Below are 27,159 nucleotides of genomic sequence, written 5' to 3'. Positions count from 1 at the left end.
GCAAAGTAATTGCGCGCTGCTGACTATAGGATAATGCCATCTATCTCCACATTTTAGCGCTGAAACGCCTGCTTTGGCATGTGGCACGCCTATGCCCAGTACAATTATAACAGGCATGCGCTTGTGCCCGCCCCCAATTTGCATTGCGCACGGCGTTAAACGAGCGCAAACACTAAATTATCGCTTTTGGGAAGATAGGGCCCTGTGTCTCTACACTGCTGTTACAAAGGACATTTATAAATTCCATAAGCTGCTCTTATTCTTCATGTTTTGTTCAAATGAACCAGTAATGTAGCCTACTACAGTTACAGTATGGTTATACTTCAGTATAAGCTAATAGTACATTGTTCTACTAGAAAAGTCGGACTAACTTTAATGCTATGGTTGGAAGGCACAAACATGCCATGCGTTTCATATCTGAACAGAAGCCATGAATCCCATATCAGCAACCTGTCCTGTTTTATTGTAGCCTACACCCTTTAGTCACATGTGTTGCTTACTGTAGGCTATTTACCTAGCCTGGGAGTTGGGACAGTAGACCCTTCTCACGGCGGCCATTTCTTTATCGAAAAGGCAGGGTTAACACAGGTGCAAGCAAAACACTAATGAGGGCTTCTTCAAACTTCCATGATTGGAATTTGGAAACCCTCATTAGTGTTTTGCTTGCACCTGTGTTTATTAGACAATTATTTTTTCATCATTTTAAAGCCACAGCACAGTGAAGAGGATATTAATGTGATGTGTGTAGTTCTTCATATCTACTAGCCTACTAGCCTCTTCATTTTGCTCTCAGAGTGCATCAGATTAATGCATTTTACTTTAAAATGTACAACATTTCTTTGTCCAGGGGGGCACAGCCGCCCCCTAGAAACCCTCCAGTCAGACTACTATTTTCATCCTGCTGGTACTACCCCTGTTTGGAAAGCCTACAATCGCCTATGCCTGGCTGAGCCACTGTGCCGTGCATTCAAAATTTAAGCAAGACTGATCAAAATTAACTGCAAAGACAGAGTTTCCTTCCTTGACTATTGGTGCTTTCCCAAAATATTTACACAATGAGGTTTTTGATAAGTAATCATCAGTAATAATCAGGCACGTCCAGCTGGGAGGAGACCACAGGGCAGACCGAGGGCTAGGTGGAGAGATTATGGGCCCTATCTTCCCAATGGCGGTAATTTTGCGTTAGTGCCCGTTTTGCGCTGGAATAGCAAAGCCCTAATTGTGGGCGTGTCTGCCCGCTGCGCTTCACGTAATCTCGGCGCATCTCTGCGCAAACCTCCATAGGCGTGTTTATGCCCATATGGTGAGATCACTCCCCTTAAAAGCCACAGCGTCACGGTGTCACCGCCATCACACACCAGCTTCTTTCTTGCTGAGAGCAAGCAGAGAAACAGAGAGAGAGAGAGAGAGAAAAGAGAGAGGGAGAGAGAGAGAGAGAGAGAGGAGGAGGAGGAGGGGGGGGGACGAGAGAGAGAGGGCTGCCGCGCAATTACGCAGTGATGTCCCAAAGCGTGTGCTTACTGTAATTAGACATTTCATTCATATAGGCTATAACATAGGCCTACACATCTACAAATATTTGTTTCTTTAATAGGGTAGGAATGTGTGAGATTTTACTTCTAGCCTATTTCAATAGCCTATGTCAGAATTGTCCACTCTGGTTAAGCCATTGACTGCGGTCACGCCATCCGCGCTGTGGAGAAGCTGGTCTTGCATGCGTGCAATTGCAGGGAAAGAGGTTACTGTACTGGCCGGACACTACAGGTGTTGAGCCAAAAAGTGGGTCGGTGCCCTGGGTGTTTTGGGCCGGCCCGGCCAGGGTGGGGAGAGGCAGCTTGGCACAACACCGTCACAACTTTCTCAAAAGCAATCTACTGTTACCTCACTGCACCACAAACCTGTATGGCCGGGAATTATGTAGCCTAATAAAACCATGACAAACGAATTCTCATTTTTAAATCAAGGTGTGTTTTTTCTGCAATGTAGGTTATAGTTGAAAATCAATGTGGCATTCTGAGGAGAGAAGAGTGTGTGCAGGTGCGAGTGGAGAGTGACATCCATGCCGTGTGTATGTATCCAAGCAAGGATTTCCTGCACTGCACGGAGAATACTGTGTGCGCTCAGGCGTACGCCTGGCGTAGTGGGTATTTTTGCGCTAAGGCTAGCTATTTGCTGGCCTTAAAATTGAGAGCACCCAAGGCCCCTTTTTCTAACACATTGCGCTGGAACGCCTATTTTGGAACGGGCAATGCCCAAACCTCTATTTGTGCTCGGAACAAACCGACGGTATCTTCCCCAGAGCGCTAAATGACACTTGAGCGAGACAGATGATAGGCTAGAGGCCACGGACACACCTCGGCCACGCCTACACCTGTGTCTGCGCTTAGACCCCAGCGCAAAACTGGACGGTGGAGGCAGATGATAGCTTAAGACGCAGGGAAGATAGCAATAAGAGGCGCGCAAACGGCAGCGCAAACGATAGCGCCGTACGAAGATAGGGCCCTATATCTCCACGCTGGCCTGGGAACGGTCAGAGCTGGCTAATGTGGCCAGGGAAAGGGAAGTTTGGAGTCCCCTGCTGGAACTGCTACCTCCGAGACCCGAGCCCGGATAAGCGGTTGAAGATGGATGGATAATGGATGGATTGATAGAGAGATAGATCATCAGTAATGTGGATATAATGACTAAGTGGGTAAAGACAAATAATAGAACAGCTAGAACAGTCTGGTAAGTTCAGAAAATGCCATCACATTACTGTAATCCAGCCTTTAAAACCAGGAAACGACATAACTTATTCCATATCACAATATTACGATTAGGACTGTCCCAAACGATTATTTTCTTATCGATTAATCTAACGATTTTTTTTTCGATTAGTCGATTAATCTAACGATTATTTTTATTTAATTTTTTTATTATATAACAATACATTTACCCAAAACAAATAAATAACCAAAAACTTCTCAATTTCAGTATTTTATTTAACCATCTCATTCTCTTTAACAGTCCAACATAAAATCTCTCAAATAAAATTAAAGCTAGAGCTTGTCCTCAAATAAAATGAATATAGTGCAATTCAAAATAAAATAGTAGAATAAATTAAATTCAAGTCACTTTCAGGAGGAATAGAGACACTGCATGTAATAGGCCACGCCCATCACGGGAGAAACGCTCCGTTCATTTCCACACACCAGCGTCATTTTCCTTGAATGAAACATAGCTAAAAGCTGTTGTGTGGTGGGGCTGCACAGACAACAAATGTAAAAAATCGCCAGTTAAAGTTTTTTTGTACTCCTGAGCAAATCAAGGAAGCCATTGAGAATTGGCGAGAAGAAAAATGTGGATCTAGCTGTCAAGGAAGTAAGTTGGAGTGTTCATCTTCCATATATACGATCTTTTGTGCAACACGCAACCATGCACGTGACATAGGAGAACGCCAGGATTGGAGGGGGGGGGGTTTCTGTTTTCCCCCGTCTTGGGCGTGGTTTCTGAATGATGACGCGTTACGCAGTGTCTCTATACCAAAAACCTTGTGCAATGTCAACTGAGTTTAGCAGCAGTCCAACATAAAATCATCATCATCTTAATGGTGTGCAATTTTCAGTAACAGTGCTCTTAATTTTGGAGAAAGACAAAATGCTCCATGTAAGATGGTCACACATCATCCAGACACAAGACTGTGTGTGTCTGTAGCATCCACACCCAACAGGGGTCCATGTGAAAGCATGGAAATGCCCACTGGAATCGACTGGAATGCGGCACGCGACCTGTTTAGAAGAGTGTGCTGACGTCAAATGACGCTCCGCTGATGGGTAATGTGGCTAATGTTAGCGGCTAACTGTTACTTGTCGTTACTTTACATGGCAGTAAAACGCCACCGAATGACCAAATTGATTTAACTTTTAACCATTTCGATTTCCACTTTCCATACGGACCCCCAGCATTGGTTAGTTTATAACGTGACTATATTTATATGTTTATAACGTGCTCCAGCTTCTGGTTTATACTATGAGTCTGAATACAGCCAGAGGTTGTAGGTATTGCGCAACACAGCACGGCTGTATTCAGCCCTCAATTTATAAACCGCAAACCGCTCGGAGTACGTTATAATGTTATAAATATAGTCACGACGTTAACAACTAACCAATGCTGGGGGTCCGTATGGAAAGTGGAAATTGAAATGGTTAAAAGTTAAATCAATTTGGTCATTCAGTGGCATTTTACTGCCATGTAAAGTAACGACAAGTAACAGTTAGCCGCTAACATTAGCCACACTATTTTTGTTTTGTGACGATTGGGACGCGTCGAGGCACGTAGCGTGCGTCGACGTAATTACGTAGTCGACGTCATCGATTACGTCGACTCGCCGAGACAGCCCTAATTACGATATCCAAAATCTATATAGGGCATTATCTAGTCTCATATCACGATATTGATAATATAATATTGATATAATGACCAGCCATATGGGTCTTCCAGCTCCTGGAGTACATGAATGGAGTTTGCCTGCCTTTTCGTGCGTGTGTGTGTGCGCGTGCGTGCGTGCGTGCGTGTGTGTGTGTGTCTTTATTGGTTCCTAGTGGGTCAAGCAGAGTTCTTGACCCCACATTTCCGGCTGTTGTTGACAGAGAGGTGTCGCGGCCTGAGGCTCCAGAGAGCAGACACTGCCTGGAGCAGCTTCCTGTCACAACCGCCTACAACCACTCAATTTGTCATCGACATTTTTTTTCTTTTCTTCTGCTCCTCATCTGTCAAAGGCTGAATCGGTCTCTCCCAACCTCGTGGTCAGGCCACGACTGTAGGTAAAGTCCCCAGATAAGAAAACAGCTCCCAGTGATTTCTGCTGTCGTGAGTGATGGTTTTTGCAGTCCTTCCAGATTTGAAAAGCTGCACAGTTAATCGTGTATAACCTAACTTACATTATTATTATTTTTATTTTTTTTACAATTAATAATCATAGAAAATTGGCATATCAACAATATTGAATATGAATATACTTAGAATTTCCATTGTAGTTGAAAATAGTGAAGCTATTGAAATAAGATGATAAAAGTGCTGTCCATTAATTTTGTTTCTCAAATTATTAAAATTATTATTATTATTAATTATTAATTAATAACAATATGCATCACAATATCTAGCCACGTAATGTAATCTGCATTGTTAAATTAATTAACCCTTTGTCTGCTTTAACAGTGGCAGTAGGCAAGGAGTTACAGAAGCAGGGTTGAGACCGGAAGGATGCTGGTTCTAATCCCAGGCCAGCTGGGAAAGATCTGAGAGGGGAACATTCTGTTGTCATGCCTTTAAGCAAGGCTGTCAGCTATGACTGTGTTGAACCTTATGAAGACTGTACAGCACCTGTCAGTTGTGACTGTGTTGAACTGTATGAAGACTGTACAGCTGCTGTCAGCTGTGACTGTGTTGAACCTTATGAAGACTGTTCAGCTGCTGTCAGCTGTGACTGTTTTGAACCTTATGAAGACTGTACAGCTGCTGTCAGCTGTGACTGTGTTGAACCTTATGAAGACTGTACAGCTGCTGTCAGTTGTGACTGTGTTGAACCTTATGAAGACTGTACAGCACCTGTCAGCTGTGACTGTGTTGAACCTTATGAAGACTGTACAGCTGCTGTCAGCTGTGACTGTGTTGAACTGTATGAAGACTGTACAGCACCTGTCAGTTGTGACTGTGTTGAACTGTATGAAGACTGTACAGCACCTGTCAGTTGTGACTGTGTTGAACTGTATGAAGACTGTACAGCACCTGTCAGTTGTGACTGTGTTGAACTGTATGAAGACTGTACAGCTGCTGTCAGCTGTGACTGTGTTGAAACTTATGAAGACTGTACAGCTGCTGTCAGCTGTGACTGTGTTGAACCTTATGAGGACTGTACAGCTGCTGTCAGCTGTGACTGTGTTGAACCTTATGAAGACTGTACAGCACCTGTCAGTTGTGACTGTGTTGAACTGTATGAAGACTGTACAGCAGCTGTCAGCTGTGACTGTGTTGAACCTTATGAAGACTGTACAGCTGCTGTCAGCTGTGACTGTGTTGAACCTTATGAAGACTGTACAGCTGCTGTCAGCTGTGACTGTGTTGAACCTTATGAAGACTGTACAGCTGCTGTCAGCTGTGACTGTGTTGAACCTTATGAAGACTGTACAGCTGCTGTCAGCTGTGACTGTGTTGAACCTTATGAAGACTGTACAGCACCTGTCAGTTGTGACTGTGTTCAGATCAGAATCAGAATCAGAAAGACTTTAATGATCCCCGGGGGGAAATTGGGACAAGTTACAGTAGCTCGCTCACAGAACACACATAGCATAAAATAACAGTAGTAAATGCGATATTAAGCAAAATAAGCAGAATAAGAACACAACATAGCATAGAATAACAGTAGTAAATGCGATAGAAGCAAAAATAAGTAGAATATGTCTAAGTAAACAAAATACGTAGAGTAAGTATTAGGGATGTCACAATATATCGTCCCACAATATATCGCGATATCAAAACATGACAATGTGTATCATTGAGATGAAATCTCATATCGCGAGAAAAAGAAGCTGAACATGGTGGCACTGATCTGCATCTGATTGCATGCTCGCTCTCCTTTTCATTGATTTGTTTGAACAGACGAGGGACGTTACAGACACGGAGGTTGAAAATGGTGAAATTACTCAAATTAGCGTGGAGGATGCCCCCTCAACTTACAAATCCATCGCAAAAAAATATCGTATCGTATCGTTATCGTGAACCCAATATCGTGTATCGTATCGTATCGTGAACTGAGTGTATCGTGACACCCCTAGTAAGTATACATTCCGTGCCAATTATCATTATTGCACACTGGACTTATATTGTCGGCTTGCCCTATACGTTACACGTGGCTCAGCCAGGCACAGTTAACCTATCGGCTGGCTCAGTCTCAGGGAGACTGAGTGTCTCCGAGGTGCTCTTTTAAGAGAGGCATTAAATAGACCAATGGCCACAGGCAGGAATGATTTCCTGTGCCTCTCCGTATTGCATCTAGGTGGAATCAGTCTCTCACTGAACGTACTCCTGTGTTTGACTAGCAAGCCGTGGAGTGGGTGCGAGTCATTGCTCATGATGGAGCGTAGCCTGGACAACGTTCTCTTCTCTGACACCGCAGTCAGAGAGCCCAGATCCAGCCCCACAATGTCCCTGGCCTTACGGATCAGTTTGTTGAGTCTGTTGGCATCCGCTGCCTTCAGCCTGCTGCCCCAGCACACAATAGCATACAGGAAGGCACTGGCCACTACCGACTCATAGAACATCCTCAGCATGGTCCGGCAGACGTTAAAGGACCTCAGTCGTCTCAGAAAGTAGAGACGGCTTTGCCCCTTCTTGTAGAGTGCATCAGAGTTCTTAGCCCAGTCTAGTTTATTGTCAATGTACACTCCAAGGTACTTGTAATCCTCCACTATGTCGACACTGACCCCGTGGATTGAAACAGGGGTCACCGGAGCCTTGACCCTCCTCAGGTCCACCACCAGCTCCTTTGTCTTTGACACGTTGAGCTGCAGGTGGTTCTGCTCACACCATGTGACAAAGTTGGCCACCACATCCCGATACTCATCGTCGTCGCCATCTTTGATACATCCCACTATCGCAGAGTCGTCAGAGAACTTCTGAAGGTGGCAAGACTCTGTCTGGTAGGTGAAGTCCGTGGTGTAGATGGTGAAGAAGAAGGGAGAGAAGACCGTCCCCTGTGGTGCTCCCGTATTGCTGACCACTCTGTCTGACACACAGTTCTGCAGGCGCACATACTGTGGTCTGCCAGACAGGTAGTCCACAATCCAGGCCACCAGGGGGGCATCCACCCGCATCGCTGTCAGCTTCTCACCCAGTAGAGCCGGCCTGATGGTGTTGAAAGCACTGGAGAAGTCGAAGAACATGACTCTCACAGTGCTGGCCGGGTTGTCAAGGTGGGCATAGGCGCGGTTGGTCAGGTAGATGACAGCGTGTTGAACTGTATGAAGACTGTACAGCAGCTGTCAGCTGTGACTGTGTTGAACTGTATGAAGACTGTTCAGCTGCTGTCAGCTGTGACTGTGTTGAACTGTATGAAGACTGTACAGCTGCTGTCAGCTGTGACTGTGTTGAACCTTATGAAGACTGTACAGCTGCTGTCAGCTGTGACTGTGTTGAACCTTATGAAGACTGTACAGCTGCTGTCAGTTGTGACTGTGTTGAACCTTATGAAGACTGTACAGCAGCTGTCAGCTGTGATTGTGTTGAACTGTATGAAGACTGGACAGCAGCTGTCAGCTGTGACTGTGTTGAACTGTATGAAGACTGTACAGCTGCTGTCAGCTGTGACTGTGTTGAACTGTATGAAGACTGTACAGCAGCTGTCAGCTGTGACTGTGTTGAACTTTATGAAGACTGTACAGCTGCTGTCAGCTGTGACTGTGTTGAACTGTATGAAGACTGTACAGCAGCTGTCAGCTGTGACTGTATTGAACTTTATGAAGACTGTACAGCTGCTGTCAACTGTGACTGTGTTGAACTGTATGAAGACTGTACAGCAGCTGTCAGCTGTGACTGTGTTGAACTGTATGAAGACTGTACAGCAGCTGTCAGCTTGTGACTGTGTTCAATTGTATGAAGACTGTACAGCAGCTGTCAGCTGTGACTGTGTTGAACTTTATGAAGACTGTACAGCACCTGTCAGCTGTGACTGTGTTGAACTTTATGAAGACTGTAGAGCAGCTGTCAGCTGTGACTGTGTGGAAATGTATGAAGACTGTACAGCAGCTGTCAGCTGTGACTGTGTTGAACTTTATGAAGACTGTACAGCACCTGTCAGCTGTGACTGTGTGGAAATGTATGAAGACTGTACAGCAGCTGTCAGCTGTGACTGTGTTGAACTTTATGAAGACTGTACAGCACCTGTCAGCTTGTGACTGTGTTCAATTGTATGAAGACTGTACAGCAGCTGTCAGCTGTGACTGTGTTGAACTTTATGAAGACTGTACAGCAGCTGTCAGCTTGTGACTGTTCAATTGTATGAAGACTGTACAGCAGTTGTCAGCTGTGACTGTGTTGAACTTTATGAAGACTGTACAGCAGCTGTCAGCTGTGACTGTGTTGAAATGTATGAAGACTGTAGAGCAGCTGTCAGCTGTGACTGTGTTGAACTTTATGAAGACTGTACAGCAGCTGTCAGCTGTGACTGTGTTGAAATGTATGAAGACTGTAGAGCAGCTGTCAGCTGTGACTGTGTGGAAATGTATGAAGACTGTACAGCAGCTGTCAGCTGTGACTGTGTTGAAATGTATGAAGCCTTCATGAGACCGATCAGGCTGCTCAGTCACGCTTCTGTGTGTCTACTGTATAAAGGTTTAAGGACCAAAACAGACAAACTTCGATTAGATAACATTGGTGCTTGACTACAAACTGTGATTAAACAAGGTACATAGCAATGGAGAACTAGTTTTTGTTGGCAAAAGACCAAAATAAGACTATTATTACTATGATGTAGAAGATACTGGAGGTTCTTGCTATATTGTGGTAAGTGCCAATAACTACAAGAGAGCACACCCTCTTGTATGTTATTACTGAAGTATTTTGTCAACCAAGACGTACGTTATTGCCCTCTAATAATGAATAATTGTTTCATTTATTAGCTGTGATCAGCAGCTCTATACTGTAGGTCGCTCTGTCGGTCCACAAAAAGTTCACCACCCTTTTCTAGGAGGCTGAAATTTGGCATGGAATGCAGGGTGGCAGAGTAGGGTGGATGCCCCAGCCATCCCGCAGTTGTTGTGTGGTATTTTGACAGCTATGTACCATTACAACTTTAAAAAAAATGAAACGTAGACGGACAAGCCCATCTTTATTGTTGCAAATCACCACACCGCATGCACACACGTGTCGGTGGCGGCACACACACATGCTGAGTGGCACTGTGAAATGTAGCCCCTTCATTTATCCCATGGAGGCATGTCCATCCTCCGGGGGGGCGGCCAGGAGCAGTGGGCACCTTTCAGTGTACCAACTTCAGTTCTTTGTCGTCGCTGGTCAGGTGATGATCTTCTGCATGTTTTTAGTGGGGGTGCATACCGATGTTGTATGGTGGAACCCCCAGGGGAGCATGAGGAGAACATGCAAACTCCACACAGAAAGGCCCTTTTGACGAGATAGCCCACCTGGGCACTGGGCTGAGGACATGGGGGGACACACCCTCAGAGCCCACAGCGTCCCAGGTGGGAATCAAACCCAGGACCTTCCAGCTATGAGGCGACAGCGCTACCAATGTGCCACCGTGCCCACAACTTACATGTGCATCACAGGCAACATGACATTGGTTCCACAATAGAACTGTCCTCTTTTTCTTCTCTCCCCTGTCCCCAAATAGAAATACACAATACAAATCTGCATATGTCGTGGCATCTATTGCGAATTTGCGCTTGTTTAAGTGCCCTCTGTCATTTTGTCAGTCTAGCTATCTTTTTCCCTCCAAATGGTGATATCTCATTTTGGAACACAGCTCTACTGTAGATGTTCTCCCCATGTCTTCAGATCACGTGACTAGTGACAGACTGATGAAAGCATGTCTCTGTGTCTTCAGACCAGGTGACTAGTGACAGACTGATGAAAGCATGTCTCTGTGTCTTCAGACCAGGTGACTAGTGACAGACTGATGAAAGCATGTCTCTGTGTCTTCAGACCACGTGACTAGTGACAGACTGATGAAAGCATGTCTCTGTGTCTTCAGACCAGGTGACTAGTGACAGACTGATGAAAGCATGTCTCTGTGTCTTCAGACCACATGACTAGTGACAGACTGATGAAAGCATGTCTCTGTGTCTTCAGACCACGTGACTAGTGACAGACTGATGAAAGCATGTCTCTGTGTCTTCAGACCACGTGACTGACTAGTGACAGACTGATGAAAGCATGTCTGTTTCTTCAGACCACTTGACTAGTGACAGACTGATGAAAGCATGTCTCTGTGTCTTCAGACCACGTGACTAGTGACAGACTGATGAAAGTGTGTCTGTGTCTTCAGATCACGTGACTAGTGACAGACTGATGAAAGCATGTCTGTGTCTTCAGATCACGTGACTAGTGACAGACTGATGAAAGCGTGTCTGTGTCTTCAGATCACGTGACTAGTGACAGACTGATGAAAGTGTGTCTGTGTGTCTTCAGACCACGTGACTAGTGACAGACTGATGAAAGCATGTCTCTGTGTCTTCAGACCACGTGACTAGTGACAGACTGATGAAAGTGTGTCTGTGTCTTCAGACCACGTGACTAGTGACAGACTGATGAAAGTATGTCTCTGTGTCTTCTGACCACGTGACTAGTGACAGACGGATGAAAGCATGTCTGTGTCTTCAGACCACGTGACTAGTGACAGACTGATGAAAGTGTGTCTCTGTGTCTTCAGACCACGTGACTAGTGACAGACTGATGAAAGTGTGTCTGTGTCTTCAGACCACGTGACTAGTGACAGACTGATGAAAGCATGTCTGTGTCTTCAGATCACGTGACTAGTGACAGACTGATGAAAGTGTGTCTCTGTGTCTTCAGACCACGTGACTAGTGACAGACTGATGAAAGCGTGTCTGTGTCTTCAGATCACGTGACTAGTGACAGACTGATGAAAGTGTGTCTGTGTCTTCAGACCACGTGACTAGTGACAGACTGATGAAAGCATGTCTCTGTGTCTTCAGACCACGTGACTAGTGACAGACTGATGAAAGCGTGTCTGTGTCTTCAGATCACGTGACTAGTGACAGACTGATGAAAGTGTGTCTGTGTCTTCAGACCACGTGACTAGTGACAGACTGATGAAAGCATGTATCTGTGTCTTCAGACCACGTGACTAGTGACAGACTGATGAAAGCATGTCTGTGTCTTCAGACCACGTGACTAGTGACAGACTGATGAAAGCGTGTCTCTGTGTCTTCAGATCACGTGACTAGTGACAGACTGATGAAAGTGTGTCTGTGTCTTCAGACCACGTGACTAGTGACAGACTGATGAAAGCATGTCTCTGTGTCTTCAGACCACGTGACTAGTGACAGACTGATGAAAGCATGTCTGTGTCTTCAGACCACGTGACTAGTGACAGACTGATGAAAGTGTGTCTCTGTGTCTTCAGACCACGTGACTAGTGACAGACTGATGAAAGTGTGTCTGTGTCTTCAGACCACGTGACTAGTGACAGACTGATGAAAGCATGTATGTGTCTTCAGATCACGTGACTAGTGACAGACTGATGAAAGCGTGTCTCTGTGTCTTCAGACCAGGTGACTAGTGACAGACTGATGAAAGTGTGTCTGTGTCTTCAGATCACGTGACTAGTGACAGACTGATGAAAGTGTGTCTCTGTGTCTTCAGACCACGTGACTAGTGACAGACTGATGAAAGTGTGTCTGTGTCTTCAGACCACGTGACTAGTGACAGACTGATGAAAGCATGTCTGTGTCTTCAGATCACGTGACTAGTGACAGACTGATGAAAGCGTGTCTGTGTCTTCAGATCACGTGACTAGTGACAGACTGATGAAAGCGTGTCTCTGTGTCTTCAGACCACGTGACTAGTAACAGACTGATGAAAGCATGTCTCTGTGTCTTCAGACCAGGTGACTAGTGACAGACTGATGAAAGCATGTCTCTGTGTCTTCAGACCAGGTGACTAGTGACAGACTGATGAAAGCATGTCTCTGTGTCTTCAGACCAGGTGACTAGTGACAGACTGATGAAAGCATGTCTCTGTGTCTTCAGACCACGTGACTAGTGACAGACTGATGAAAGCATGTCTCTGTGTCTTCAGACCAGGTGACTAGTGACAGACTGATGAAAGCGTGTCTCTGTGTCTTCAGACCACATGACTAGTGACAGACTGATGAAAGCGTGTCTCTGTGTCTTCAGACCAGGTGACTAGTGACAGACTGATGAAAGCATGTCTCTGTGTCTTCAGACCAGGTGACTAGTGACAGACTGATGAAAGCATGTCTCTGTGTCTTCAGACCAGGTGACTAGTGACAGACTGATGAAAGCATGTCTCTGTGTCTTCAGACCAGGTGACTAGTGACAGACTGATGAAAGTGTGTCTGTGTCTTCAGACCACGTGACTAGTGACAGACTGATGAAAGCATGTCTCTGTGTCTTCAGACCAGGTGACTAGTGACAGACTGATGAAAGCGTGTCTGTGTCTTCAGACCACGTGACTAGTGACAGACTGATGAAAGCATGTCTCTGTGTCTTCAGACCACGTGACTAGTGACAGACTGATGAAAGCATGTCTCTGTGTCTTCAGATCACGTGACTAGTGACAGACTGATGAAAGCGTGTCTCTGTGTCTTCAGACCACGTGACTAGTGACAGACTGATGAAAGCATGTCTCTGTGTCTTCAGACCAGGTGACTAGTGACAGACTGATGAAAGCATGTCTCTGTGTCTTCAGACCAGGTGACTAGTGACAGACTGATGAAAGCATGTCTCTGTGTCTTCAGATCACGTGACTAGTGACAGACTGATGAAAGCGTGTCTCTGTGTCTTCAGACCACGTGACTAGTGACAGACTGATGAAAGCATGTCTCTGTGTCTTCAGACCATGTGACTAGTGACAGACTGATGAAAGCATGTCTCTGTGTCTTCAGACCACGTGACTAGTGACAGACTGATGAAAGCGTGTCTCTGTGTCTTCAGACCACGTGACTAGTGACAGATTGATGAAAGTGTGTCTCTGTATGTCTTCAGGTGTCTGCCGGAGTGGATGGGAGTGCAGCGCGAGCTGGAGGGGGAGGGAGAGGGGGAGGGGCTGCCAACGCCCCCCCAGCACTACAGCTGCTATGACCTGGACGACCTGGACGTGGCCTGGCTGGGGCTGGTCAACCACGAGTTCAGACAGATGGGTGAGTGGAAATGACAAACGTAAAACAGACGTGAACATATATATATATCTTAATATCCCAGCAAAAAGTTTAGTGCTGAATAGATGATACGATGACCCAGCATGGTATCAATCATAAGAATCGCAGTTATCAGCACTCTTCATATGGGTCTGGATGCAAGGCATCCACTGGCGTTTATTCAGGACAGATACTGTCCGGGACACCTGATTGGCCCGTCGATGTAGGCGGCGGGACTAATCTAAAGTTACCGATGACGCATTACAGAGCGCTGCAACAACACACCTCTACAGTATGTTAAATAGCTAGCTAGCTTTTAGCTACATTAGCTAAGCCCACTACTGCTGCCATAACCACTTCACCGGGCTCAAAACGCCAGTGTGAGTGACCAAACATTTTGCTTGTTAACCAGTTCCGGTCACACTCTTTCCAGTAACCCATCAGATTTGAAATCTGTTGGCCGGTTGAGCTGCTTGCAGTTAAAGTTAACATTTGACGGTGGTTGCAGGTGTAGGTACCGGATGTAGCAGACTAAAGGTCCTTGCACACAGAGTCCAATTGTTCGCTGCGTTTTTTTAATCCGTCATCCGGGAAAAAAACGTCACGCACAGATACCTTGCCCACTGAGTCCGATGCGTTAATTATCCAATATTCGTTGCGAAGATTCGCAACGAAAAGAAAACTACCGCGATCCTATTGATCCACAACTGGCAGTGTGTCTGTGTGGCTCTCTGTCTCTCTCCTCCCCCCCCCCCTTCCCCATACACACACACACACCGCGTCCCGCATTCCAAGCTGGTCTGCAATCACCCGGCACATTCTGTCTTTTAATTACGAATCTCTGTATTCCTGCTTTGCCATAAAATGCTTTGTGCTGGGAGACGAACTGAATTAACTTCTCAGACGCCATTTTTCATTGTGAATAGCAACACTACGGCAGCTCTGGGTGGTCAAACACCTGTCAAAACGATTTCATGGATGCGGAAAAACGCAGAAAATCGAACCTCGTCCGAAAACTTAAATGACGGACGTGATTGTCGGACTCGGTGTGTCAATGATGATTGACACAAATGAGGTCGTATTTTTATTTTTTTTAGAGTATTGAAGAGACGAAGCACTTGTGCTTTTTTGACAACAGTGCTCCCGCCTTGATGTTGCAGTGGAAATACCTTTTAGCCTTCAGTTCTTTTTTGTCGCAGAATCGTTGAAATTGTCCTTCTTTGCTACTGCGATTGGTCAAAGATTTTGATGATTGACAACAGACAGCAACCAATCAGTTAGTGCTGAAAAATATGTCACCGGATCACCAGTGGCGGATAGCGGATAGCCTTCCGTCCAGGCCTTAATGAAGGATTCATTGGGGCTGGTTACCAGGCTAACGACGACCCACACCAACATGGAAAAGCGGCATCAATATAATGCCAAAATGAAAACTGAGACTGCATCCATATATCCAATATCAATATTCAATTTCCCTCTAATAAGCCCTTCCCCTAACCCTATCCCTCTAATAATAACCTCTTCCTTTATCTCTTCTTCTTGACACCATCTGACCCTGAGCCTCTCTCCCATCTCCACCAGCTCATTCTATGTCTGATGGGATCCGTTCAGATAACGCTGATCGGGTCCGTTCAGATAAGGTGTAATGTGTTTTTAAATCCATGCTGGGGATTCCTTTATTTCTGAAATACATTCTCCCTGAGAGAGAAAGAGAGAGAGAGAGAGAGAAAGAGAGAGAGAGAGAGAGAGACACACACACACACACTCACAGAAGTGGTTTGTTTCTCATAACCTTCGCCGCTGGACCAAACAAACAGACGGTTGATTGGTTCTGCTGCGGCTGTGGAGTCGTGATAGGATGATTCAGCATTTTCTCTGTCCTTACTGTGTGTGTGTGTGTGTGTGTGTGTGTGTGTGTGTGTGTGTGTGTGTGTGTGTGTGTGTGTGTGTGTGTGTGTGTGTGTGTGTGTGTGTGTGTGTGTGTGTACGCGCATTCAGGAAATGTGCTTCACAGGGCCAGTGTGAATACTGTATTTTTTTCTTGAGTTTGGTTGGTCTACAGTTTATCAGGGTTGAGTTTAGGTTAGGGTTGAGTTAGGGTTAGTAAAGAAAATATCGAAATATGAAAAATCTGCTGTAATGTATGCATTTATAGTATGCACTGTATGGGCGGTGTGCAGTAGAACATACTTAAACAAAGGGAAAATATGAAAATCTAAGGCATAAAGTTAAGCATGTACTATAGTGGTGAGCATTAAGGTTAAGTGTGTGTGTCCCCTCTCTCCCAGGCTCTGCATGTTCTGCTATATCAGACAGACAAACAGATAAGCGCATACTGTACACATAGCATCTGTTCTTCTCATGTGTACATTCACTAGGACTGTACACATGCATACACACACACACGCACACACACACACACACACACACACGCACACGCACACACACACACACACACGCACACGCACACACACACACACACACGCACGAACGCACACACACACACACACACACACACACAGATTCACGTGCATCTGCATGTGCACACACACCCTACACATGTATGTACACGTTCAGTTTTTCACGTTCGCTTTCCTAAATTGTACTCCAGGTATAAAACTCAAATTGCTTCTCACTAAGATAGCTGTACAAGAACACACACATACACACAGCACGCACATACACACGTACAAAAAGACAATATACAGTACACACACCCACAGTACACAGCATAAAGTACATACTGCAAACAAACAGACAGTACAGTACATGCATACAAAGTACACACACACACACACACACACACACACACACACACACACACACACACACACACACACACACACACACACACACACACACATTCCTTCCCCCTCCCTGTGTTCAGTACATGATGTAAATGTCACAGCAGGTTAATATCTAACTCTACTTCCCTCTCCTCTGCTGCTTCCACAACAACAGTATCAACTACAGCCACCACACCAACACACACTTCCATTTAGTTTCTTCACATAAAGGAGAATTTCTGCATTTTTCAGCCTGGACCCTGGACCCAACAATCTTTTGAAATGGACCCAGTTGAGCGGCAATGTAATCAGGCAGGGCACACAGACCCACACTAAAAGTGCTTGTTTTTGCTTGACAGGCTCAGATTGTTACTGTATTATACAGTCAGTGTCAAGATAGAAACAGCATAGAAACAAGAGAAATTTAACGTGTTGCTTTACCTGTTGCTTGATCTGATCTGTTTGGTGCTGTGTATGACAAAGTCTCGCTCAAGGAGAAGTCTAGCTCCAAGAGTTGAGTTGTTGCAGGAAGCTGTTCCCAGCAGCGACCCAACTAGAAAAAGTCCACTTCTCTAGAAATTGACCACTATAAAACCAACCATTACATCCAACAACGTGATGGCGTTGGCCACCCGCTCCGCCCGCATGGCTGTAGCCACATCCGCACCATAGCCAACCCGTGTCACTCTCTGCTTTTCCAGCGAGCCCTTAACAACTGTCCTTCTCTCAGACCATTGCTAGCATAGTTAGCTCTTAACTAGTTGCTACTCCCGTCTCATCGATTCCACAAACCAGCACGAGAACAGCGGACTACAGTCACAACTTTACGCGAGGTGTCGCTACTTCATGGGCATTATTACGCGGTGTGTCAGTGGAGGACATGTGCGCAGCTGCGTCATGGTCTATCCACCACACCTTTGTCAGGTTCTATAGCCTGGCCAGCACGCCCTTTGCACATGCTGTATTGTCAGCTGCTAGGGGGTAGTGCTAAGTGCCTTAGTCACTCCTCGTGCCGTCGGGTTGCCATGTGCAATAGCCATGTGCCCCGTTGCTAGCCTTAGGTCTCAGGGTCACACGTCGTGCTTCCTGGCAGCAAGGTTGGTTGTATATCGGCATAGTGTGAGAATCCGAAGTTCGAAACGAAGTAAAACTTGAGGGTTGTCCTACAACCCAGCTTTTACAAGTGAGAACGAGGCAGGCAAAAGAAACGGTTCAAGGACAACATTAAAACTGGTCTGAAAAATGTCAACATCACATCAAGCAACTGGGAGCACATTACACTAGACAGGCGCTCCTGGAAGAAAGCCGTGCAGGAAGGAGCTGCACGGCACGAAAGGGAACTCCGCCGTGTCGCAGAGACAAAGCGACAGCACCGCAAGGTGGAGAGAGAAAGACTCCACAACCACCAACCACCACCACTCAGTCCTGCCCACACTGCACCACAATATGTGGATCACGGATCAGCCTCTACAGCCATCTGAGGATCCACAAGTAGACGACCCAACAGAGGACAGGCATTTACTTTTTCCAGTAGGGTTGCTGCTGGGAGCAGCTTGGCATAGTGTGAGAATCCTCGTTCTCACTCGTAAAACCTGGGTTGTAGGACAACCCTCAAGTTTTTATTACTATGAATCCAACATCCACAGTATGTGGTTGAGCAAAATTCCAGTGTATGTAATTAAATTTCTCTTAGTTCAGTGTCTTCATCTACTTCCGTTATCAGCCATTCCTTCAGGATGTGCTGCATGATATGTTTATCGTATTTTTGAGCAATTATCCACACACACAAAAACGTGTTTACATGTATTTCAGTATTATCTTTTTAACAGTTAAATGTAATGGATCACAGTAAACATTCTGTCTCACCAAACAACTCTAATCCCATCAAATCTAATGTTTTTTCTCTCCATATCCAATAATAAGCAAGGGCTGCTTTCTGTGTTTGCTGCTGCTTTCTGTAAACCAGGCTATTGTTAGCGCTAATCCTTAATTTTTTACGAGGGAGAAAACTTGAATTTGCCAGTTAAATACATTTTCATCAAGTATTAAATTGCCTTACAGCAAAGCATTACTTTGAGATGCAAATTGCGTTTGCATGCCAATGCTAATGGCGACACATATTGGCACGGTGAACTATTTCATTAATTTTACCAAGGTTCTCTCACCTTCAGTATTGACAGAATCCACATAGCCTTTCTCTGCTTTACTCGGGTTAATAAAGGGTTAACTATAACTCCATAGGCGAGCACATCCTTCCAGCTAATATTCATCAAAACAAACACCTTAGCCCAGAGAAAGCAGAAAGTGGCCTCGTAAACAAAAGCTGCACATCCAAGGGGGAAAGCTGTGTGCATTTCCAATAAAACTGTGAGATGGAATGTTATGGCCACAAACAACTGTGGTCACTCAATGGTTCTGCTTAAAGCAGGACTAAACCCCAAAACACTTTTTTTCAGCTTTTAACCAATATATATGACTTTTGGGGTGGTGTGTGAAGATTTCTGGTCAAAATCTCCACATTTGAGACCAAACTGTTGTACCATTTGTATCATTTTCAGCCGCATAAGTGCCCTCTATGGGTTCAAACCTGCTTTTTTTGCCCTCGAAAATGCACAAAATGTGGTACAACCTGACGTCACGATGAACCAAAGACTATTGGATTTCAAGATAGTAACTCCCTTACTCCCCCTGTACCCTTTCCCGGCTCCTCACAACTCCAAGCCTATTCATAGTATTCTCATGATGTCACAAGCATTTTCCTACCAATATGGCACTACAATACACACAGCTCATTGGCTGTTTGTGTCACTTGACCTGTTAATCACCTGTCAATTGATTACAATCGCCTGTTATTTTCCTACCAAGATGGCCATGTGGTGATGTAACAGAATACTATCAATAAAAGCCACTATAATCATAAATAGAAATAAAAAGAAGGAAATGGCATTGTGTTGCTGTAAATCATTCCCAACCTTTTTCATATTAACTCATTGAGTGCCATGGACGAGTATGTTCGTCAATTGGTTTAGTAACGTAGAGTGCCAAGGACGAGTATGTTCGTCAATTGCGTTTTTTGACGGTGGGACGTGCATCAAAGCCAGATCCATCTCCTGTGAAAGTATGGTGGCTGTTGAATGTGTAAAAGCTATTTTAGGGACCCATTAGGTGGCGACAGTGCTCTCCAGATTAGAGAAAGGCGAGGAAAAAAGAGAGAAGAAGTCATGGGGAAACGGAAATCGCATCGATATGCGTGAAGCATAACGTTAGCTGTGCCTGTGAACAGCAGTCATCTGCTGCCACAATTGAGCCCCATCCGTGTCCGCTGCGATAGCCCCTCCATATGATTTAGTTGCCGACACCAGCCTCTTTCTGAAAAGTTACATTATTCTCAGCTGGGAGTGGGCGACAGGCTGTGAAAAAGCGGGGTGCAGCGGACTTTTCAGTGCAGAGCAAACGCACTCGCAGCAGAGCCCCAGAGAGACACTCCCACTCGGACTCCACTCGGAGGAGGAGGAGGAGGGGGGTGGGGCACGCAGGGCACTACAGCATACAACCATTGACACAGACCCAGGCAGCAGCAGGCTGATGCACAGAGACAGGCAAACAAGCTAGAATAGGCTATCTGATGCCCACCAGCAGTAAATCAAGACCAGCAAGAAGGTGTAGGGTCTGCGCACGCAGGGGCCAGCGCTGCTGGTTGCAGCTAAAAAATATTATTTGGCCAAACAAAATTCCTTTGTTTTCACTCTTTTATTGAAGGAAATTATTTTTGAGGTGTCACATTAGAAAATATTAGCTTCAGAGTCAATGATGTGCTTGAAATGCTTCCTTTCACAAAAGGCTGAATATCTCAGATTCTAAATTGAAACGTGTCTTTTTGCTCAAAACAACCTATCTTCTCCGGCTCATAACTAAAGAACGGAAAATGGTATCAATAAACTTTTTTTTGCAGATGATAGAAAATAGTCTCATCGTTCTTTGTGCGTGTTCAGTGTTTACATAGTAATATCACACAATATTCTGTGGGCCTCGAGAAATCACTGAAAACGCTCTGAAACTCTGGCACTGGGAGCGTCCGTTCTCCAAAAGTGGCTGGCACTCAATGAGTTAAGGAGCCCTAATTTACTGTAGTTCACATTGGGGCAATGGACCTCCATATGATGAGATTTGATCTCTCAGATGCAAATCTGTTTTCTTTTTTTTTCCTTTTTTTTCTAATGTAGCCTAGATATGATTTTGTCCAGAATTCCATATATATTAGGTTGAGAGATAACAGAGAATCCTGGAATCCTCTCAAGGACCACTGGTGGTCCCCGGACCCCACATTCAGAACCACTCAACCACTTCCGATTGTGCAGGCTGCAGAGAGAGAGAGAGGAGGAGGGAGGGGGGGAATGTGTGTTTGTACTTCGGCCTGACTGCGGCCCAGCTGCAGGTCCGCTCTGGTCTCGCGCTCGAGAAGAAAAAGCAGTAGTATATATATACAGTATATATATATATATATATATATGTGTGTGTGTGTGTATATACTGTATATGGAGTCCACTCCAGTCTGAGCGGCTCGCTTCACCTCACCGGCCCCTCTCTCTCCCTGGCCACAGCGCAACACAGCCGGCTTGGTGAAGTGAAGGTACTGAGCCCTGTGTCCAGTATGGTTACATTCCTCGACCAGCTGCAGTCCACATCCCCGCAGCCTGCTGCAGATCAGCTGCTGCTGCTGCTATCTGTCAGTCACGTTGTAACGTGGATACAGGAGAGAACTATTTGTTTCGTATTGTGAATAGAACGACGAACATAATAATAAAACGCATCGGACCAGTGTGCAAGGTTTTCTGTGCGTTTTCTTTCCGGATGGCAGAAAAAAACTCTTTGTGTAAACTCTGATATTCAAACTGAGTCAACTCAACTCATTTCCTCATCTACTCAAGAACAGCCAAATCCACCAAGAGTACCTGGCTGCAGACAAGTGGGCGGACCTCATACCCTCCTCAAATCCACAACTGTAGAGTGGGCATGGCTTCAAAGGTCTGGGTTCCAGACCTATAGGCTATAAACTCCTTGTCCATGGATAACATTTTGATGTTTATTTATTTTATTTTATTAGTTTGTTTGCCCATAGGGGAAGAGATGCTTTGTAACAGATTTAGCCATAGGCTACTTTCCATCTGGAGCCCCTGTTCTGTTGCACCTTTTTTCTTTTGGAAAAGTAAATGCATGATAGCTGTGGGATATACTGGAATTAATTGTTTTATATTCATTGTATTTACACAAAAAAGAAAAGCTCTGTCCAGTAACCTGGAACACTTATTTTGAGATGTTTTTGAGTGAGATCGTCCTACCTCATTCAAATGATAAGAAATATGACACGAATCTTAATTTTTTAAAGCAAAGTAAAAAAATAAATTAAAAAAAAGTAAAAAAATAACCCGTCAATTATTGTTCTTAGAAAGAAAATCGGAACCGGCCAAAATCGGTATCGGCAAGTCAGACTATTCAAAAATCGGAAATCGGAACCGTCCAAGAAAATGGCAATCGGTGCATCTCTAATATATATATATATATATATATATATATATATATATATATATATATATATATATATATATATATAGTATACAGTATGTGAGTGTGTATTATGTTTGAAACTTGCTCACCATTCACTTCAATTGATTAGGAGAATGCTGTGATGTCCATTGTTCTCTATCTCTCTCTCTCCCTCTCTCTCTCTCACACACACACACACACACACACACACACACACACACACACACACACACACACACACACACACGCATTCCACATCCCATTCTTACCAAAGCAGGATGAGCTGAGGATGGAGTAGGGCTGGGCGATAGGGAACACAAATCATATCTTCTTATTTTTAGGCTGAATGGCGATACACGATACTGTATATATCTCAGTATTTTCTATGAAGTGGGCTAAATGTTCATTTGTAACTTGGTGCTCTCACAAAATATTTACGCAATGACATACATGTATTTGATAAACAATCGTCAGTAATGTGGATATAATGTGGGTAAAGGTAAATAATAGAACAGCTACTGTAGAACCGTTTGGTAAGGAAAAGACACCACATAGGCTACTATATGCAAACCTGCCAACACTCCCGATTTACGCAGGAGTCTCCATATTTTTAACCCTTTCTCCCACTGTGCTCCCGATTGGTAATTTCTCCCGGTAATCTCCCGTCTTCATTTGTGATACAACAACTCAAATGGGTGTTTCACAGTTTCTGTAATAAGGTATGTCCAGACTGTAGGATGTGTCGTGGTACCTGGCAACCCAGCGCAAGCTCGCGGGTGAGGACCGCATCTATACAGTCAATGGGCTCCGCTCGCTTTGCCACTGAAAATGCATGAAACAGTTCCCAAGAAGAAGAAATATCCATCCAAATTTCAGTCCACTTGGTGTGAGACTGATACATTTAAAAATAATCTCTAGTTTCATGAAATCAGCTAGGCCCTCTCGGCTTCGCCTATTAAATTGGATCAGCTGGTGGAGGCTCTGATACAGCCATCAAACATACACAAATCTAGGAATAATATGCCTGGAGTGAGGGGGGCTCAGCAAAACATAAAAAAGCATGTTCATTTGGGAGAACTTCAAAGTCATGAATCTTGGATCGAACATAATGTCTAACTAGTTCTAGGAGGGGGGGATCGATTTCTCTGAGTCATTTAGGTATAATATTACATTGTCAGCATACAAACTGATGCGCATCTCAAGACCTCCGACCTTCCAATACCTGGGTGAGCACGTATTTTTAGAGCGAGGGACTCGAGCGCAACAGCGAAGAGGGCCGGTGAGACAGTGCAGCCCTGCTGAACCAAGCGAAGTAACGGGAACCTGCTTGACTTATCGCCATTGGTTATAACTGAACTTAGACTAGCATATATGAGCTTTACCCAGGATATGAATGAATCACCAAATCCGAATCTGTGCAGTGACTCAAACATATAAGGCCACTCAACCTCATCGAACGCCTTCTGTGCGTCGAGTGACAAAATCGCTGCACCAGTGGTCTTACATCTATCCGTCTTACATCTGCATACATGGTGTTGAGAAGTTGCCTGACATTAAAGAAAGAGAACCTATTCGAGATTAACCCTGTCTGGTCAGGGCGAATGATGGATGACAAATGCTTATTCAAATGGGTAGCCAGAGTTTTAGTGATTACCTTTCTGTCAAAATTCTGGAGCGCTATGGGTCTATAGCTGGCTGGGTCTACTTCCTCCTTCCCCTTTTTTTTTTAAATGAGGGAGATGTTAGCTTCATACAATGTTCTAGGCAAGATTTTGTCCTCCTTAGAGCTAGATGTCATTCTGAGGAGGAGTGGGACGAGGATGTCGCAAAATTTCTTTTAAAACTCCATCCGGCCCAGCTGCTTTGCCTGATGGGAAATATTTATTTGCAGAAGTTATTTCTTCCAATGTAAAATCAGAGTCTAAGTCCTCTCTGGCAGCGTCGCTAAGCTCGGGTGTCTCAAGGTAAAAAAATCTGATTGAGCAGCATCAGATTTAGATGAGTAGAGTTCACTGTAAAACTCCCTAAAACGGTTATTTATCTCCTTGGGGTTAGTCAGCAAGGTGCCCCCCTTCAATTTGATGGAAAGGATTGATCTGGAAGCCTGGGCGCCATTGAGCTGTCGCGCCAGGAGCCCCTTGGGCTTATCTCCCAGTTCAAACTGTTTTTGTCTTAATTTTAAAAGGAGTGTGTTAATTTGACCAGCCAGGATGCAGTTATATTCATATTTTAGCTTCAATATCCTGTTATAATCTTCCAAGGATTTTGAGATCTGGTATGCTTCTTCAAGGGCGGGAAGAATATTTTCAATCTCCAATAATCGCCTCTCTTTCTCTTTCTTGGCCGCAGACTCGTATGAAATTATATCCCCAGAATAACAATCTTTAATGTAGAAGGAATCTCTTGCGCTACAGCCCCTCCACAAGGGGAGAGCGGTGCTCTCAGACGAGGACAGAATACTGGAAATGTAGAGATGACTGGAGCACACGAAATCACAAACAAATAAGGTACAAAAACTGACGTTTCGACGTGAGCAGCGTCTTCTTCAGAGTCAAACCTTTGAAATCACTGGTTGGACCACCGCCAAGATTTATATCGCCAGCCGGAGCAGAGCCCGCCGCGTAAAAACCCACCTCACTTGCAGAGTCGCTCTATCGGCTAAACGGCCCGGCTTGGAAACTTTTAGACTGAAGAAAATGCCACTAGTTTGTGGATATTAGTGGGATTTTTGACCAGTCTAAAAGGGGCTTTAGAAAATAGTAGGGGTGGGCGAAAAAATCGATTCACTTAAGTATCGCGATTTTTAATGTCACGATTTTTTTAATCGATCTTTTATTCCAGAATCGATAATCGCAAAAAAAAAAAAAAAAAAATGCGGTCCCTGCAGTCAGGGAAACTGAACTGCAGGCCAGGCGCCGCCTACTGGTTTACTAGTGGTTTTATTACTTTATTAGTTAGTCTGAAGTAATAATTACACTTCAGGGTTAAAGTGGGTGCATCTCATTGTAAAATTGGACTTGGCCCAAATTGGGCTTCAAACAGACAAATTTCACGCGCGTCGGCCCATATCAGCCTGGCCTGCTTGGTATCTAATGCCCGGCCTGAATTATGATCCCAGTCCGCCCCTGTTTTTAACTATATCGCCCAGCCCTACTCATGATATAATATACAGTCTCTAGTGTATGATTCAACTTTTCCCATGTTCTAATCTAGTGTAAAAAAGCAAACAAACTGAAAAAAGAAAAGAAAAAAAGAAACAAAAATCGCAATAAATCGTAATATCGAATCGCAATAATCGTAGAATCGCAATACTTAAGAATCGCAATATATATCGAATCGGCACCCAAGTATCGTGATAGTATCGAATCGGGAGATAAGTGAATCGCCACAGCCCTAGAAAATAGTCTATTCTGCTGTAGGATTTGTGGGCATGGGAATAAAACTAATATTCTTTATCAGTAGGGTGCTGGACCCTCCAGATGTCTACCAACTTCCTGGATTTAATCAAATTATTTAGGACTTGCACTGATGAGATGTTTGGTGGTGGGCGTGAAGATAGACTGTCTAAGTGTGGGTCGAGTTTAGGTCACCACCAATTATTAGATTCAAATTATTAGCATTGGGGAGTAGGTCAAAAACTTTCTTTCAAAAATTGGGGTCATCTATGTTTGGGTCGTAAATGTTAAGTAGTGTCAAAGGAAATGAATTAATGGTGCCTGAAACTAAAATATATCTACCAAAAGGGTCCGCAGTCATAGAGGTCAGTTGAAAAGGGATGTTTTTCTTAAAAAGAATAGCCACGCCACGTGCGTGAGACAAAAATGGCGAGAGATAAACCTGAGACCCAACTGCACTTCAGAATGCAATCCTTGGGGCTTAGGTCTGAGCGTGCGGTGTGCCCGGTCCAATTCGAGGCCGTCCAACACCACATCGCCAGCTACCTCCTCGAATAGATCCACCATGAATTGTCTCGGGTCCTTGCCTTCAATACCCTCAGGCAGACAATCACTCAGGTTTTGACGCTTCGAACGGCAAATCAAGTCGTCAACATTAGCCTGAAGCGTAACCTGCTCCTCTGCCATCGTAGCCGTCTTGGCCTGTAACTCTGCTACTTCTTTCTCCAGGCTTGTGATGCCATCAGAGTGGGTCGTGAGAGCCTTTTCCATCTCCCTGATTGTGGAGGTGTGCTTGGCCACCGTGGTGGTGATGGTTTCAAGGGAAGAGTGGATCGGGGAAAGGGCCGTGTTTAGAGAGGCAGTAAATTCAGCAGCCATACTCTTCCTGGATTTCTCTAGCTCAGTGACCAGCGTCTCCAGTGTGAAAGGAGGATCGGGCGCCATCTTAACCTCGCTGTTGGTGCTAGCTTCCCCTCTGAAGCAAAGACGGGTCTGAAGTTGCGTCTGTTTTTTGCCTTTTGATGCTTTTGAACGAGTTTTTCTGCCACTCATTCCTTGCAAAAAACCAGCGTGTTGTTGGAGACAACTGCTATACTTAAGATAAAGTTGAAAAAAGGACGTAATTTGCAAAAATATGCCAAAAATTTGCAGGAGGCAAGCGACACACGTCCGTCCACTACATCGCTCAACCGGAAGTCCCCCGAAACTTCCCATTTCTAACGGCTAGCCACATCAGCAAACAAACACCATGCGTTTAGCAAGCTTTGACATTTGCCTCCTGTCTCACTTGCCTCTGCAGACTGTCCTGCATTTTTTTTTAATCATTCCTGATCTTCTTTTTGAAGGTGTTCTCAGTCACTGACACTCTCCCAATGTTTGCACTTGATATTTTTGTGATGTAAATTTTAGATGTTGACTTTTGATCACATCTTTTGTACATTTTGTATCTTTATTTTATTTTATTATTATTTATTTTACTGTATATGAATTTAAGGCAAATTAAAAGTAATTTAGCCTACTTTACATCCTTTATTTATTC

General features: G+C 44.6%; 1 protein-coding gene across 1 annotated transcript in view; it reads left to right on the top strand.

Annotated features, from left to right (window-relative positions):
• Positions 1 to 27,159, top strand: part of jade2 (jade family PHD finger 2) — a 557,810-nt gene that overhangs the window by 306,655 nt on the left and 223,996 nt on the right. Inside the window, exon 5 of the mRNA XM_083635683.1 lies at positions 13,743 to 13,897. Within this exon, the coding sequence (XP_083491809.1) occupies positions 13,743 to 13,897 (155 nt within the window). The remainder of the gene's footprint in view (positions 1 to 13,742; positions 13,898 to 27,159) is intronic.

The sequence above is a fragment of the Poromitra crassiceps genome, assembly GCF_964638095.1.
Source record: "Poromitra crassiceps genome assembly, chromosome: 1".
Lineage (NCBI taxonomy): Eukaryota > Metazoa > Chordata > Actinopteri > Beryciformes > Melamphaidae > Poromitra > Poromitra crassiceps.
Note: the sequence above shows the minus strand (reverse complement) of the source record. Positions and strands in the feature narration are given on the sequence as shown.